Genomic DNA, 14,936 nt, shown 5'->3' on the forward strand with positions numbered 1-14,936 from the left:
CGTCAGAGTAGAGGGCGTAAGAAATCTAGTTGTTGTTAACGATGTCGGTATTTCAGATCGTGAGACACGAAACCCCATATGGTGATTGGTCTACTCCTATACCTCATCTGTGGTCATGCTAAAAGACTGACTGGTTCTGTGCCATGCTAAGGCTGAGCAGATGTCAGCACTATATCGGGAACGCCGAAAACCCGGGCGTGAGCACTCTCATATCCTCTCTGTGTAAAGCTTCAGAAATCCAGAAAATTCAAGAAAATATACTTGGTGCCACGTAAGAAGGAACCTGTTTCGCGCATGTCGTTGTGGGTTAGCCTTGTTGTAAAGTTTCAGGCTCTCCACTCGATCACTCACTACATACGTCATGAATATTCATATACCGCAGGACAAGTAATTTATAATTTGTCTCGTCTTTTTCCTTCTAACCATATCTCTCTGAACGCTACGAACACACGGTATTTTTAACAACTAGTGTTTCGACGCAGAGATGCGCGGTCGTAGGAGCACGAGTAGGGGATTAGCTAATGAACGAGTCCCGTTGGTGTCATATGCGCAGTAAAGTCTATTCGTCCTTCTCCAGGTTCCTTCATACGTGGCACCAAGTATAGGAATGTGTATCGCAAATGAAGGCCATCATCTGGAACATATCATATTCAAAAATACATGAAAACAAACTATATTCTGTTTAGACTGTGTAATAAAGTTTTGAATTGCATTCACCGTTCCTTTTTTGTTGACCTTTAAAATCCGGGAGGTATTTTTGTCGCACCCTGCATTTTTATCGCTTCCGAAAAATGGAGTGCTCAGATAGAAAGATTTCATAGGAATAATTTCTCGATGCTTCCCCACAGACATTTTTTAAGTTTTCGGAGCTCAAATGAAAGCTATTAAAACGCACTTTAAATATGTAGAAACATGTCGAAAAATCTATTCCCATAAGTATTTTGAATTTGAACGGGTCTTACTGTAGAATGAGGATAAGGTATGGTAAGGTATGGGTTTTGTGTATTATAATACACAAAAAACCAATAAAATGTCAAAGTCTTTGTATTTTTTATCTGCATTAGTCGCACGAAAATAATCATTTTCCGCACGCACGTTCCGGGCAAGGTTTTACAAGTTTACATTTCAAGGGCACTTAACACATAAACAACATTCAGAAATTCAGAGTAAATGATATGTTTGTTGGCAGATTCGTTTTCATTTTCGTGTGCTATCAATTACGAATATTGTATGTACGTACTAAACAGAAGGTAAACATCACCTTCTCACTTTCATTAGTTTAAAGCTGAAACTTTCGACGAGGATATCAGTAGTCCCTTGATTCGTACGTTCCTGTGTTTCGTTCTCGGTCATAGACGACCTATGTTTGATTGAACATGCAGCTTGTAAGGTCCAATGGGAGTCGTTGGTAAAATTTTTGCAGTGCTAAAATTCATATACGCGAGATACGTATACACGGAAGGCTGTCTAGAATGCAGTCAGGCGGAGTTCAAATACATGTTTTGAGCATAACCGACGTTCGCCTTGGAGATCACTGTCATCCGTTTTGCTTCTCGTGAACACCGTTTTCTTGTGGCTTCAATGGTTTTATCACGTCCACGTCGTTCAATTGCTCTATGTCTAGTTGCTGGTTTTTCTCCTTTTTCGAAGGTTTTCTACAACAACACATACATTATAAAAGTCATGACAACATTTGGGATAACGATATAAAAAACAAGTAGCCATTCTTTTAAAAAACGTACTTTCCAAACAATTCGCTATCCTGTATAGACTCTGGAAGTTTCTTGTTTAGAGTCTCTGGAAGGAGCAATGACATAATGCCCCCAGTTAGTACGCACGTCCCAAAAATAACAAATGGAAGAGGCATCCAAATTTTAGACTGTAAACAGAACAGTGGATATTCGAATCATTTATACATGATCATGATAACATTGTGTAACAAATTTTAATAGTTTTTATGTCACTCGACATCCAATAGGTAATTCGCATTGACTTCCTGAAAATGATTTTTTCTTCATCATTCTTAGTTTTTGAGAGGTTGATCAAATTCGTATTTTCATCACACAAAATCTAGAAACATCACCTATTGGTTGTTGGAATACAAAATATGCTCTAGACGGTATAACTAGTGCAGTCGACTGTGTCCTACAAATACCTTCATCTTTGCTATATGATAGCATAGAATTATTTACCAGGTGAATGACATATGGAGCAATTACACCACCGATTCGAGCGAAAGTTGAACTGGCTCCGAGACCGACGTTCCGAATGACTGTGGGAAATTGTTCGGCAGTAAAAACATAAATAGCACCGTAAGACGACGTGATGGTGAGTTTTCCGATCATAGCGAGGCACACGACGAGCCATTGGGCATCTAAAAAAACAAGCGTTCTCACAAAAAGATTCATACAACAAAAATTGAAGAATGTAAAAAATGGTTTATCTAACTAACCAGCAGGTACAAACAAGATAGCGAGTAGCGCCACTCCGGATATTACCATGCAGCCGCATAAGATAATCTTCCTGCCCCAACGATTCAGGGTAAAAATTAGAAACGTGTACGCAGGTATTTCCACTAACCCAGAAATGAAGAAATTAATATGGTCGTTGCCACCGAGGTTGGTTACATGCCAGGAGAGCCCGTAGTAGGTACCACTATTTACAAGCCTGAAAAGTGATATACATACAAATTAACAGTTGATAATAGTCAGGACATTTTGAAAGATTCATTTAAATTGGTGGCCTATTCTTATTGGACGTATAGCATACTACCTATACATACATATAGTGTGCATCGTCACTAACATAGTAAGAGCATGATTATTCCTTTCACTGCTCAACTACACACGACTGTACATTTTCTGTTTTCATTTTCCAATACAAGAAATATGCAACGTAAAAAGACAGCGAAAGACTATACTGAGTGAGGCATTTAAAACAGTCGGCCTGTTTGAAATGCCTCAACCTGTATAGTGAAGACAGCATCCTTTGCTGATCTTGGGAGATCAACTTCATTGATCGCAAGTGTAAATGGTTTCGAGAAATTACAAAAGGATCTTTACCAATTGAAGAACAGTAAAATGCTTTTCCGCCTCAAATTTGGATATCGGAACAGATCGAACAGCGACGGTTTCTTATAATCTGGCGCGCTGTCTTCGCTGTTGTTAAGAAGAAGTTGTTCCAGCTTCTCGCTTGGCATCTCTACTCCGTTCTCTAAAGAGGCTCGTTGGAGAAGTTCCTTTGCTTCCTGCACGCGACCTGTGGTTATCAGCCAACGCGCAGATTCGGGGATAAACCTACAACAAGATCGTCATAATCAGCAAACAGTTGACTAAGAGAACATGGTAATAGAAAAATAATGGTATTCTTACCACCAATAAAGAAGGAACGCAATACTTGGCACGGTGATAGCGACTTGCAACATTCTCCAGTCGGTTATGAAGTATGCGAATCCAGCAGTGAGTATGTATCCAGTCGTGAAGAACAATTGACAACCAACTCCAGCTACTGAACGCTTCTTTGGGCCCACCATTTCCAAGGCTAAAATTAACATTGTCCGTCCATTATAGTTTCCTCATAATAGCGAAACGATATATTTAACAAAACTATAGAATCGTCTTTTACGTCAACCCATTTCACGAGTAGCGTCGTTTCCAAAATCACTTTCACGTTGGATAGAATTAGTGTACAATGTTACCGGATAATGAATGGAAAATCTTCCGTAGGGATACAAAAAGTTACGTTATTGTTAAAAATCATAGAAAAACGTAGGTAGCAAAACTGTGATTGCTGGGTCCAAAAAGACTCGCCGACGGTCGTGCGAGCGTTAGATTACATGGAGAAACGACACGCTGCATGAAAAGACTGATTTCGTAGAACTATTTACCAATGACATAGGCGACTAGAAAGACCCCACTGGTGGTCGAGCCGACTATTAACCTGAAGATAACGTAGGATATAAACTCGGGTGCAACCGCGACTAGTATACCGCCGACCAGCTGTATGACTAAAGACAGGAAGAAAATTGGTCTACGCCCATATTTATCGGACAAACCACCGAAAATCATCGAGCCAAGCATGACTCCTACCATGAACAAAGAATCCCCCGTAGCTTTCAACCATGCCCTGTCGCAAACTAAGTTCCACTGAAAAGAAGCAACACAAACAAACGGTTACATTAAAGCACAGTCTCTTCATTTTTTTCCTCATAGTTATGGCATAGCTACACTAGTGCTTCGTGAAAAGGTGAACGGGTGCCAAAGAGTATCTTGGTGCGTTTGCTAGTTATAATCATAATCAACAAGGACCAAGGAGAACAAATTAATTTCTTAACTCACTCGCTGTATTTCTAGCATGGGGGGGGGGGGGGTAACAACGAACAAGTTTCGACTATCGAGCCATACATTTTTCTTAAGGCACAGTTGTGGCACAATGTAATGAATTAGGACTTGATTAACAGATTAGTAGTGAGTTGGATACATAGAAAACCTTAAATTAGTGTGTACCTCAGAAGTGGTGGTACTTTTGTACATGCTTCTGTTGTAGACATATCCCTGGCATTTCTCCAGACCCTGAATGTTCAGACCATACGGGGAGAAGGGTTTTTGGATTGGAGCATCGCCGGTGTCGACGTACCTGTCGATCGTAGTTTCATTAAAAATATTAGGAACGTTGTATCTATAACACTGTGACCGTTCATTCAGCTCGTCGTCCCATGGATAGCTCGCGTTTATCACACTTTGGGGTAACGAGTATGTGGCGTTGTCGACGTTCTCATGCGGCAGCACGCATCTAAAAGCAAATTGTTCGTTCTTTAATACACCACACTATGCAATGCGTATTTTTATCTCCTCTTATCTCTACACTCTGCTTTAAATTCTCAGCAATTGTGGTACTTACAAGATCTAAAATTATTCTTTCATAAAATCAGTGACAATAAAACTCCGTGCCAAATTTTACTGAAACAATTATTTCCCTGAATAATAAACAAACAAATACGTTCGAGTTGCTGATAGACGAACCGAGAAAAATTTTCGAGTGCAAAGAGTTGAATGTCAATTCTTTTCATTTCACTTTCATGTATGCTTAAATAATGAAATTTACGAATAAGTAAATGTTACGGCTTTGAAAGGATTTTGAGATCGAAGGCAAAGATAAAAGCTGTTACGGTATTAATAAACCAATAAAATTACTTTACATTAAAATGTTAGCAAGATCGCATCCTAATTAATCGGTAAATTCTATTTATAAATTCCCGACGGGATTATGTAGGCAATTCGGAATCAAAACTCTTTCGAAATCAGACCTTGGGAACGCGAAACAAAAAATTTGCAGACCTGTAAAAACGTTAATACAGACAATTAGCATGTTTTGGCGTGCAAAACATTTTCTTTTCGGCACACACAGTGTATCAGTCCGTACAGGTGTATCCTATTACCGACACACGCTTCGATATCTTGAAAAAAGATCCGTCTATTGTTTTCGCTCATTAATTGAATTGCTTGCTCTCTCTTTTCTTATCGTTTTAATTATCTTTACCGCGTGGGAAAAGTTGCATAGTTTTATAGAAGCCGGCGTGCTTTTAATAGGAATATAAAACTGTATTTTATGTATTGATACAGAATAACCTTGTACAGAATAGTTAGGGACGAATAAAATATTGAATCACATTCAAACAAGAAATTAATCTTTGAATGCTATTAGTACTGCACATTGCGGATCACAAAATAGTACAACTCACGTAGAAGACATTTTTATCTCGCGATGCCCGAGGATAACTCTTCGGACTATTTGTCTCCTGCCCTAATAGGCCTGTGGCGTGCCATAATACAGTTTTAGGGGTGAAACTTATTTTATCAGGAAATATCTTGACAAAGTAGCGAGGTATCAAGATGTAAAACAAAAATTGTAAATATTGAGAATATATTTTTCTTTGTCTGAATACTTTGTTAACGCAAAAGGAGGGTTAAATTACTCCCAGCAGTTGTGAACGGGTTACCTAAAGGTCAAACCAATTGGTCAAGATGCACAAGTTTTTTTTTTTTAACAAAAAAAAAAGAGAAAAATCCGCAGAACTTTCTGAACGATCTAATAAACGTTCAAGAAAGATAAACGTGATAGTGACAGCTACCTGCTGTTCATCTTCGCGCTGAGGAAGACGCCGCCCATCTTGTGGAACGCGCAGGATATCGCCGGAAGACAGAGCAGAAGATAAATTCTTCGCTGGTACCGGCCGAACTCGCCCATCCGCAGTATAACGTCGTCGTACGCCATTTTTCCTTGATACCTCGGATCCTTCTACGTCTACGTCTTCTGGTCCCCGTGGTCTGCTCGCTCGAGGATACACAGATCAAGTGATTCCTTTCTCTCGACGGATCCGTCTCGATGGTGATAATTATTTCGCGCCGCGAGTAGGTCCTCGGACCTATCCTATCCTCGAACGATTGCAACCCTACCAGCGTCAAATTTGAGGAATCCCCTCCTCGTTCCTCTTGTCAATAAAAATATTCTCCAATTTTCCTGTTCCGATTCGTCGAGCTACTCTCGCGGAGATTCGTATTTTTTAAATGATCAGATCCTTCGGTTTATGTCATGTTTGGCGAAATGACGCTAGAGCTTAGTTTCGGGACTGCGCTTCGAAATGCAGTTTTTTTTTTAGGTCCAATTCATTCGAGACTCAGAGCGCTAACTACCTCGGAAGAATCGCAATAGGCTTGTTTAAAACAACTCCTTGAGCTGATCGAGGGTTTAGGTGCGGTGATCTTGGGTTGTTCCGGCTCGGATTCTGGTGTTGACGGATTTCTCACGATCAGCCTGAAATTTAGAAAACTGGTTTTAATTGCATATCCTTCGGGTCGATTGAGTACCGCATTCTCTCTCTAGTTGTCGCTTGAATTTGATTTTGATAGCGACTAGGTCCAAGAGAATTCTTATTAACACTAAACCTACCGACCGCTATCAAATTTTGCAGTTTAGGATTATTCAAATTATGAAGCTGCCTCCATTAGAATGGAATATTCGCGTTTCTTTATTCAAGTATATGTTATAAATAGGTCGTTGGTAAATGGGCAATACGTACTGGTCACTTTTGGCGCGAAGGACGATCATAAAAATTGGTAACGTCGGAACGTTTACTCCAGACGCATAGCAAAAAGTTTCCGTTTTCCGTGTCGAAGATCACCGGTACAGAATACATTTCGTTGAATGGGAATATGCAACGCGTGTGTTACGCACCGCGACAAGTATTGCGACATTGCGCGTGTGTTATCGAATCATTAATAATGTAAACGAACTTGGTGAACACACGATCACTTTTACCCGTTCCAAAGAAATCCGAATCGCGTCGTATATGGCAGAGGTTCCGAGCGGAACGTTCTGCGCGTTCGTGTTTCAGCAAACGGAACAAGAAAAAGTGAATTGAAAGTATATGTTGTGGTCTTATTTTGGAACGATGAATATTTGCAATTTGCAACTCGAACCAGTCCCGATAAGAATCAAATTTAACAAACAAATATGATGATAATCAGCAAAATTCGAACAGTTGTAAATCGTAGTGGGTGAACAATTGTCGTTCAGTGCCGATCAATTTAGTTACACGTGTTTAGGTATGTTATATCTTAATTGATTAACATTGTATAACGTCGGCTTATTTTCATGAGACATTGAAGATAGTGGGTAGCTATCGTGCAGGCTGTCTGCTGCCACAGTGTTTAGAAAGAGCGTCTTACCGCTTTCTTAAAGAATAGAGATATTGTTCTTAAAATATTTACCCACGGAATGGGCAATGCGGGAGGGTTTTCTGGTGAGAAAGACTATACTCGACTGTCCAGCATTTCGAGACAGCAATTACTAAAACGTTAGTAAAAGCACATTTAATTGTCAGAGCAGACGGCTTTTAAACGTTTGCGTTTAGAAACGTGACGATCAATATTTCCTTTTTTATGCATTTTACGTGCACTTGGCCATATTGAATTTTTCGAGAACGATGTACACCGTAGTTGCCAGATTAAAGTTCAGTTCATCCTTATTGGATAATTTTTTTCCGGAACCCTGATTATTTTTGTCAAAATTTACGAGGAAAAAATGTGACTGATTTGATACAACAGGCACATGAAAATTTGTAAATTAAAAATAAAGTAATGTATTAAAAAAATTCTAATATTTTAACTATTTATTACCGGAAGGGTAAATGATCTGCTATGAGAAATAGCTCTTTACTCCATCATCAACGTACTTAACATCTCAGAATATCAATAATATTGAGATAAAAAGAATAGGCCGAAAGTATGTCACATAAAAGAGTAGTCAATGCGATTGTAAAATTATAAAATCCAGATTGATGGATGCGAGAACTATATTTGTTTGGGACAGGAGATTAAAAAATTTTATTTCTGGGTGTATGGCACCAGAAACAAACCTCCCGAAACCACAAAATAGGTCATTTGAAATGATACCTTTGTAATGCTTTAATCCTTTAATTTAGTCCTGCTATATGCTGTTTCTCCATTTATCTTCTGCTTCAACTTCAGTAAATTTTTCCTTGTTTCCGTTCTTTGTTATTCATATTATCATATTACTAGATCATGCGGTGGAAACATTATTCTCATGATTGTCGTCTCATTGTCAGTAAAATGATATTTCTTTCAAACTAGATTCACGTCGCTACGAAACCAAATTTAAAAATATGATAACTTACATCACTCGTGTTTGTAACAAATTACTTTTCAACTACGACAACCATCGCAGGAAATCATGACATTTTACTCGAAATTACTTTTCTGAATTACAAATAAATAATTATTACGAACCGTTGCTGCTAAATGAATAAATACACGTTTCCTCCGCAAACGATACCAATTTCAAAAGCGATCCGCAAGTTTGCGTTTCAACGTTTAATTAATAAATAATAAAGATACGAAATTCATTTCCAGGACAGTGTCCAACGCTGTGCAGCTATTACACAATTTCGTCTGTACTTCCTGAAGAAAGTACTCGCGGTTTTACAGGTTGAGAAACGGCAGACAACGATCTATCGATTCTCTGATTCCGTTAGTCCCAACGATGTCAACGCTCGCAAAAGTTCTTAGTTGGCTACAGCCTTGAAGATCACTTTCGATTTCAACGTTTCACGCATCGGAAATTTGGCCTTCGTCAGCTTACTTTAGTATTAATTCCATTCAATGTTCAGTGATAAAGGATATTCATAATTACAAATAAAGCTTTCCAATAACACTGCGCTATCTTTGTTTTACTAGTATAATTAACCAGTGATGGAACCAAATAAGTTTCTTCCGACGGTGATGGTCTTCTCCGTGCGAACGTGTCGGGCGCTGGTGTGCGTTACCAAAATTAGTTAACAAGCTATCCTCAAACGAGTCAAGGCTGCCGTAGTCTTGTGTCAATAACGCACGTGTCATCTATGCCCACGAACATTTTACGAAATTCGTTTCTCCACCGCAGACATTTTAATAATCCATGGCCATCGGAATTCCTAAAGTTTTATCTATCTACTAGATCTCGCACGGCCATATTATCGAATAAATAACAAGGGGCGCATAAATTCTAGTACGAATAATTGAAAAAATTCTTAGCAAGATTAAAGAACAATTCTGTTGCAAGAAAACATTATTTGAAATACAATTTGTCTTCTGTACGGAGAACTGGATTTGTACATAATTTTCGTGCACTCTTCAGTTACTTTTAACCCAACATTAATATTTTTATGTAAATTCCTAAATGACTTATTTCAAATTTTAGGAATTAGATTAATGAACCGCAGAAAAGTTGAAGATGAACAGCTTGATGAGTATTTTTATTTTTCTCACGATACACTCTTTTGTTCGTGCTTGAAGAATTATGCGAGACCGTATACGAGCATAATAACGCAGCTACAGTAACTATCTGAAGGGTTCACCCTCTACGGTGTAAGTACAGCACGAATGATGTTTGCCGCGTCGCCCATAAGCCGGCAACGTACGACCGGCATGGAATTATCTGGTGGGTGTATTTAATTGGCGCAGAATGGTGCGGCGGAGTAGGGGAAGATCCGTAATCCGACGAGCTTATGTCGGATAGCGCTGTTGTAAATACTCGTAAATGCCACGTGGTATTGCCCGGTAGGTGTGTGTAACGCAATAAATAAATCGCGATCCGATGCGGCCACAAGTGGCTCCGGCGATCGTGTAAGGTCCATATAGCAGTCAACGTGCTCTCGAGAGTCGTGCGTTGTAAATCTCCCGGGCTGTTCAGCACGACAATTTACAGGAACACGATTCGAGCACATATGAGTAGCTCGGTAATGCAACCGACAAACAGCCGAGCCTCTCGCCGATGCTTAAAGATAATCAATGTATACAGAATGAATGCTCGAGTGATTTTTGCCGCTTACAGCCGCGCGGCTTACGACTCTACCGGCAAGAATCAACGGAGAATGTGTTACACGATGCTTTAACGATCTTTGCCACTTACATGCGGCCGACATGTGGCCCTTCACGGGAGGATCATTAGCGAATGGCGCTTTTTTACTCGGATTTCGAACCTTTCAGTTACTTTTTATTCTGTTGCGGTTCTTCTGCTTTGATTTACACTCGAGCGGCGTATTACTTGAATTCACGGTTTTATCAACGTTTTATCTATCTTTGTCCACTTTCGTCTTACAGTTTAATTTGATCAACTGTGTTTTATTCGTGATCCCATATCTTAACACATTGAGTGACGCATTGCCAAGCTTAAATTCAATTTTTATTAAAATCTATTGGGAAATAAAATTTTAATAGTATCTACAACGTGTGAAAATTTTTAAAAAATCATTGTTATGATAAACTTTGTCTTTTCCATTCTTGTATCATTAAATCAATTGTTTTGATTTTGGGCGAATTTGATGGGCACTGGTGTGGCAGGCAACGTGGTTAAGCAAATTATTAGGTCTTAACGTAAATTCATTCGGCCATCTTCAAAATTTTCTTCTCATTTGTTAGAATTGTTTAGTATTTTAGCGAACAGTAAGTGTCTCTAAGCTATTCGCTCTTATGCAAAATAATATTCGAACTGATTAATGGTAGCAGCCACGAATTTATTTATACACGTGGCAGTTACTTTTTAATGTCCATAATTGTCTTTATTGTCTTTACTTTCACTATCCTGTAATTCCTTTACAAAAATGAAAATTTGTTCGAATAAGACTAATTATAACTTACTATTGAACTCCGCAACGTTTTTCGGTATAACGGAATAAAATTTTCGTGACGAAAGCGTTTTTGTACTGTAAAAATGCACGTGTACAAACGAACGTGCACTTGACAACGTCACGTGTTACCACTTTGTTGTAATTTCATTAACGCAACCTAATCTGTTTTTAATGGTGTTATAATAGCTAAGTGACCGAGAATGCCTTTCAGCAAGGGGTGGAGTGGATTGTAATATGGGGAATGATGAGTACAAAAACCATAAAATTTAGATCAGTTAAAAATGGTAAATGGCTCAGCTCATAAATAAATCGCTTAAACTTTAAATTTCAATGTGAGTATTACAACAATGATACACGAGAACGAAGAAGTCCGAATCGTTGTAGACGTAAAGAAGATCGTACGGCAAGGGGTTGGAGTCTAAATAATCAAACAAAAATCTGCAAAAACATTTCAAAAAAAAAGGCTACCGGCGTCGGATACCAGCTAGCAACATTCTATTTCCAAAATACCCATGGGTCAGCGCGATTCTCACCCTCGGTGGTCCGAAAGCAGTCTGGTGGACGGCTCGAGAAGGTCTCAAGGTTACGGGTAACTTCACGAGGCCGAAGGGCCGGAAGGCACGGAGTCACTGGACCCGTGAGCGTCACGTGCTGCCACTCCGATTGATAAACAAATGGCCAAAATCTGTGGTTCGGGGGCTAGAACGACTGGACACTGGAATCAGGATGCTCCTATGGACGAAAGAGTCTTTCCCTGGAAGAACGGCGAGTTCCCTGGGCGATTGTCACACTTGTCAATGGTTCTCTCACTGCTGGCGGCTGAACACGAAACGAGGCAACCCGCACGAAAGACCGACCACGACTGCCGGCGACCGTTCTGCTCTGTGCCCGGTGTCCTACACGCCACCAGAAAGTATAGTAACCGGCTATGTGTATGGCGACACGCCGCGCCGCCGATGGCAGTGGCGCCGCAGCCACCACCATCATCAAGCCGAACCCCTGTCGCCGGCTATTCCTTCACCACCCCTCGCTTGCCCCTTGTTGCCCTCACTCCCTCCGTGCTAACAAGCGTCTCCTGCCATAGTCATTTGTCCTGGAGCCGGGGGCTTTTAGGTAAATCCCAGGCCATTGCTTCCAGGAAAAAAAGTATTTAACAAAATGGCACCAGAAATTCACTAGGATTGAAACTTTCTCAAATCTATCCTCAATATTCACATAATTTTAGTTCGCTAGATAAAGAGACCTCTACTTTATATGCGTGTAATTATTATTGAGATAAATCATACAATAATTTAAATAATAATAAAGATAATCGCATGAAAATTATAGTGTGCTACTCTGAAATGCAGCCAAACAAGTGTACAACGTTTTTAAACATTTGACCAATAATTTACCATTTTTATTTCATGAATTATCTGGAATTTACATATCTAAATGAGAATGCCCCCCGAAGACGCAGCATCGGTTAGAAAATATTCATGAAAATTGTTGAATTTTGCAACGTTCACTGTTCCCTTAATATCGCCACTCGGTCTTTCTAGAGCTAAATGTTCGCGGTGCGACTCATGTCGTTGGCCCCTGGTTTTCCGTCACGGTCATCAGCATCGGCGTGGCTCCCACCATCGTTCTCCTACCCTCGGCTAACCACGGCCGTCCTAAACGGGTGCCTCGAATACCGGCGACTCGGTCGTGGCCAAAGATTCTACCTTTGCCCCGTTCCTCTTCGTCTCCCTCACCTTACCGCGTTTCTTCCCTTCGGTGTCCGGCAAACCTGTTGCTCCCTGACGAATCGACCGATTCTGCCGGCGCTAGATTCGTCTGGCCGTGGTTCAGCAAACGGGGTGAATCGGTCATCCGTTTCACCAGCAACTCGCCAACCACCGTTCCTCATCTTTTCTTCCTCTATTTGCTCGCCCTTCGACAATTGTTAATCGGATTTGCCTTAACCCCCGCGGATCGCATGCTTTCGACGATTCCATGGAACCCATAAACTACAGTCGGGGACAAAATTAAGCGGACACCCTTCAAAAATTAATAACATTTTTCAAATTAAACCATACCACTTGACTTTGTTTTCAGATTTTAGGATTAATTCACTGTCTCATAGAATGTCTTCTTAATTCCTTATTATCCGATGATTAACTGTTTTTTTTTTTTATTATCATTTTTGCACTACACGGCTCATTTATTACTTAACACTTTACTTACCAGAAATTCGTTAATATAGTCTTTTTGAAACCAAAGATCAACAGTTGAGAATTTCTTAATAAAAAGCGACTTAATATATAGTGTAACAATTTCTTCGGAAATTATTATTTAAAAGGAAATTGAGCTTCCTCCACGTACAGCTCAGTCATTAAGAAGTCTATTAATAGGCTTCCGGAAGATGAAGTGCTGATTCTCGTATAAGTTCGAAACTTGATGTGTTCCAGGAACGACAATAAATGTGTTCAATCGATTATTGTAGTCAGCAGAATTTCTACAATTGTCTACCAACGTTTTATACGCTGGCTTTTTCGTAAAAACTGCGTAGTTTTTAAAGGTCTTCAGATTTCTGAAAATCAGACTCGAACTTTTGCAATCATCCAATATTTGCACGAATTAATTTGCGCACCTGATAATAGAAATTGCGTTCAAGAAGAAAACGTATTAGTCCAATTTTTTATTCGCGAAATAAGAATATGACGCCGAATCTAACGATAAACAATAACTATTTACAAATTTAAATGTAAATATGTATTAACAAATTGTTAACTCTCATCTCTGATATCGTTCGAATCATTACTGCTATATCTCACATTTTCTTTCTTTTTTTTTTTATATTACTCGTAATCATGTCCAAAATTGACTGTACTAATATATTGATGAACGTATATCAAACCCATTCAACCCAAAAACAACCATTATACTCCCAAGATTTGTCATTAATTAATATCTCATTTACATTTCCGTGTTTTACGTTAACTTGCTTGACTGTTTGCTTGCCATTCAAATAGCGCAAAGTCTGATGGTCTGAAAGCACTGATAACGACGTCAAACAAGATTTAGATTGGTTTTCTTTGAACGTGCGTGCAAATTTGCGGAATAAATGTTTTCACAACAGACAGCTGCTTCCTCCTGCTTATATGAATATTTTCTTCCGTATTCTTGTTGCACTACTGCGAGAAAAATCTAGGCAAAACGTTGAGACGTCGTTGAAAAAGTTGTCCAGTTGGATATTATAAATCCGGAATGATAGAAACGGGATGGACAGACGCGCCACTTATGCTTGCAAAAAAGAACGGGCTCGTAAAAAGATTTTATCCGCGTTTTAAAGCCGACTTAGAAACGAGTCAACGGACGAGGACGCTTCGGAACGTTCAATGGCAAAAACGTCGTCGGTTCAATTAAAATTGACCCAGCCCGGCCATCAGACGGTTAATAGTCTCTTCATTCACCGATGGGGATAGCCGCATGGACAGGCTTCATGAACACGCCACTAAATATAGTATCGCCGCGCCGTTTCTGCGGAAAAAGTCCTCAGGAATCTCATCGGAGAGCAATGCGCCAGGCGCCAGCAATAATCCCGTCTCGAAAGGATCGCGAAGAAAATTACAGGAGCGATTAATTGTAGACGCTGATAGGGCCCCGTTTCAACGGATTATCCTAACGGGTCTAATAATAACGGCGTCTAACGATAACGATCGGCCGACGGACATGGAAACGACGCGACGCCGAAAGGGCAGGAAGACTCGAAGAAACGCTGCTAATC

The 14,936-nt window shown here is 39.8% G+C and overlaps 1 protein-coding gene across 5 annotated transcripts in view; it reads right to left on the minus strand.

Annotated features, from left to right (window-relative positions):
• Positions 1-1,032: 1,032 nt before the first annotated feature.
• The window catches only part of Orct (Organic cation transporter), a 30,098-nt gene continuing 16,194 nt past the window's right edge, over positions 1,033-14,936 (minus strand). For 4 of the 5 annotated variants that reach the window (XM_076787179.1, XM_076787182.1, XM_076787181.1 and 1 more), the window contains exons 2-10: positions 6,131-6,813; positions 4,506-4,791; positions 3,887-4,145; positions 3,372-3,540; positions 3,063-3,296; positions 2,453-2,667; positions 2,193-2,374; positions 1,743-1,879; positions 1,033-1,655 (exon numbers count right to left, since the gene is read on the minus strand). In XM_076787179.1, the coding sequence (XP_076643294.1) occupies positions 1,538-1,655; positions 1,743-1,879; positions 2,193-2,374; positions 2,453-2,667; positions 3,063-3,296; positions 3,372-3,540; positions 3,887-4,145; positions 4,506-4,791; positions 6,131-6,273 (1,743 nt within the window). In that variant the 5' untranslated portion in view covers positions 6,274-6,813 and the 3' untranslated portion in view covers positions 1,033-1,537. Of the gene's footprint in view, positions 1,656-1,742; positions 1,880-2,192; positions 2,375-2,452; positions 2,668-3,062; positions 3,297-3,371; positions 3,541-3,886; positions 4,146-4,505; positions 4,792-6,130; positions 6,814-11,718; positions 12,049-14,936 lie in introns of those variants that run through there. The other variant, XM_076787178.1, reaches the window with a different exon arrangement.

Source organism: Halictus rubicundus, chromosome 4 (genome assembly GCF_050948215.1).
Source record: "Halictus rubicundus isolate RS-2024b chromosome 4, iyHalRubi1_principal, whole genome shotgun sequence".
NCBI lineage: Eukaryota > Metazoa > Arthropoda > Insecta > Hymenoptera > Halictidae > Halictus > Halictus rubicundus.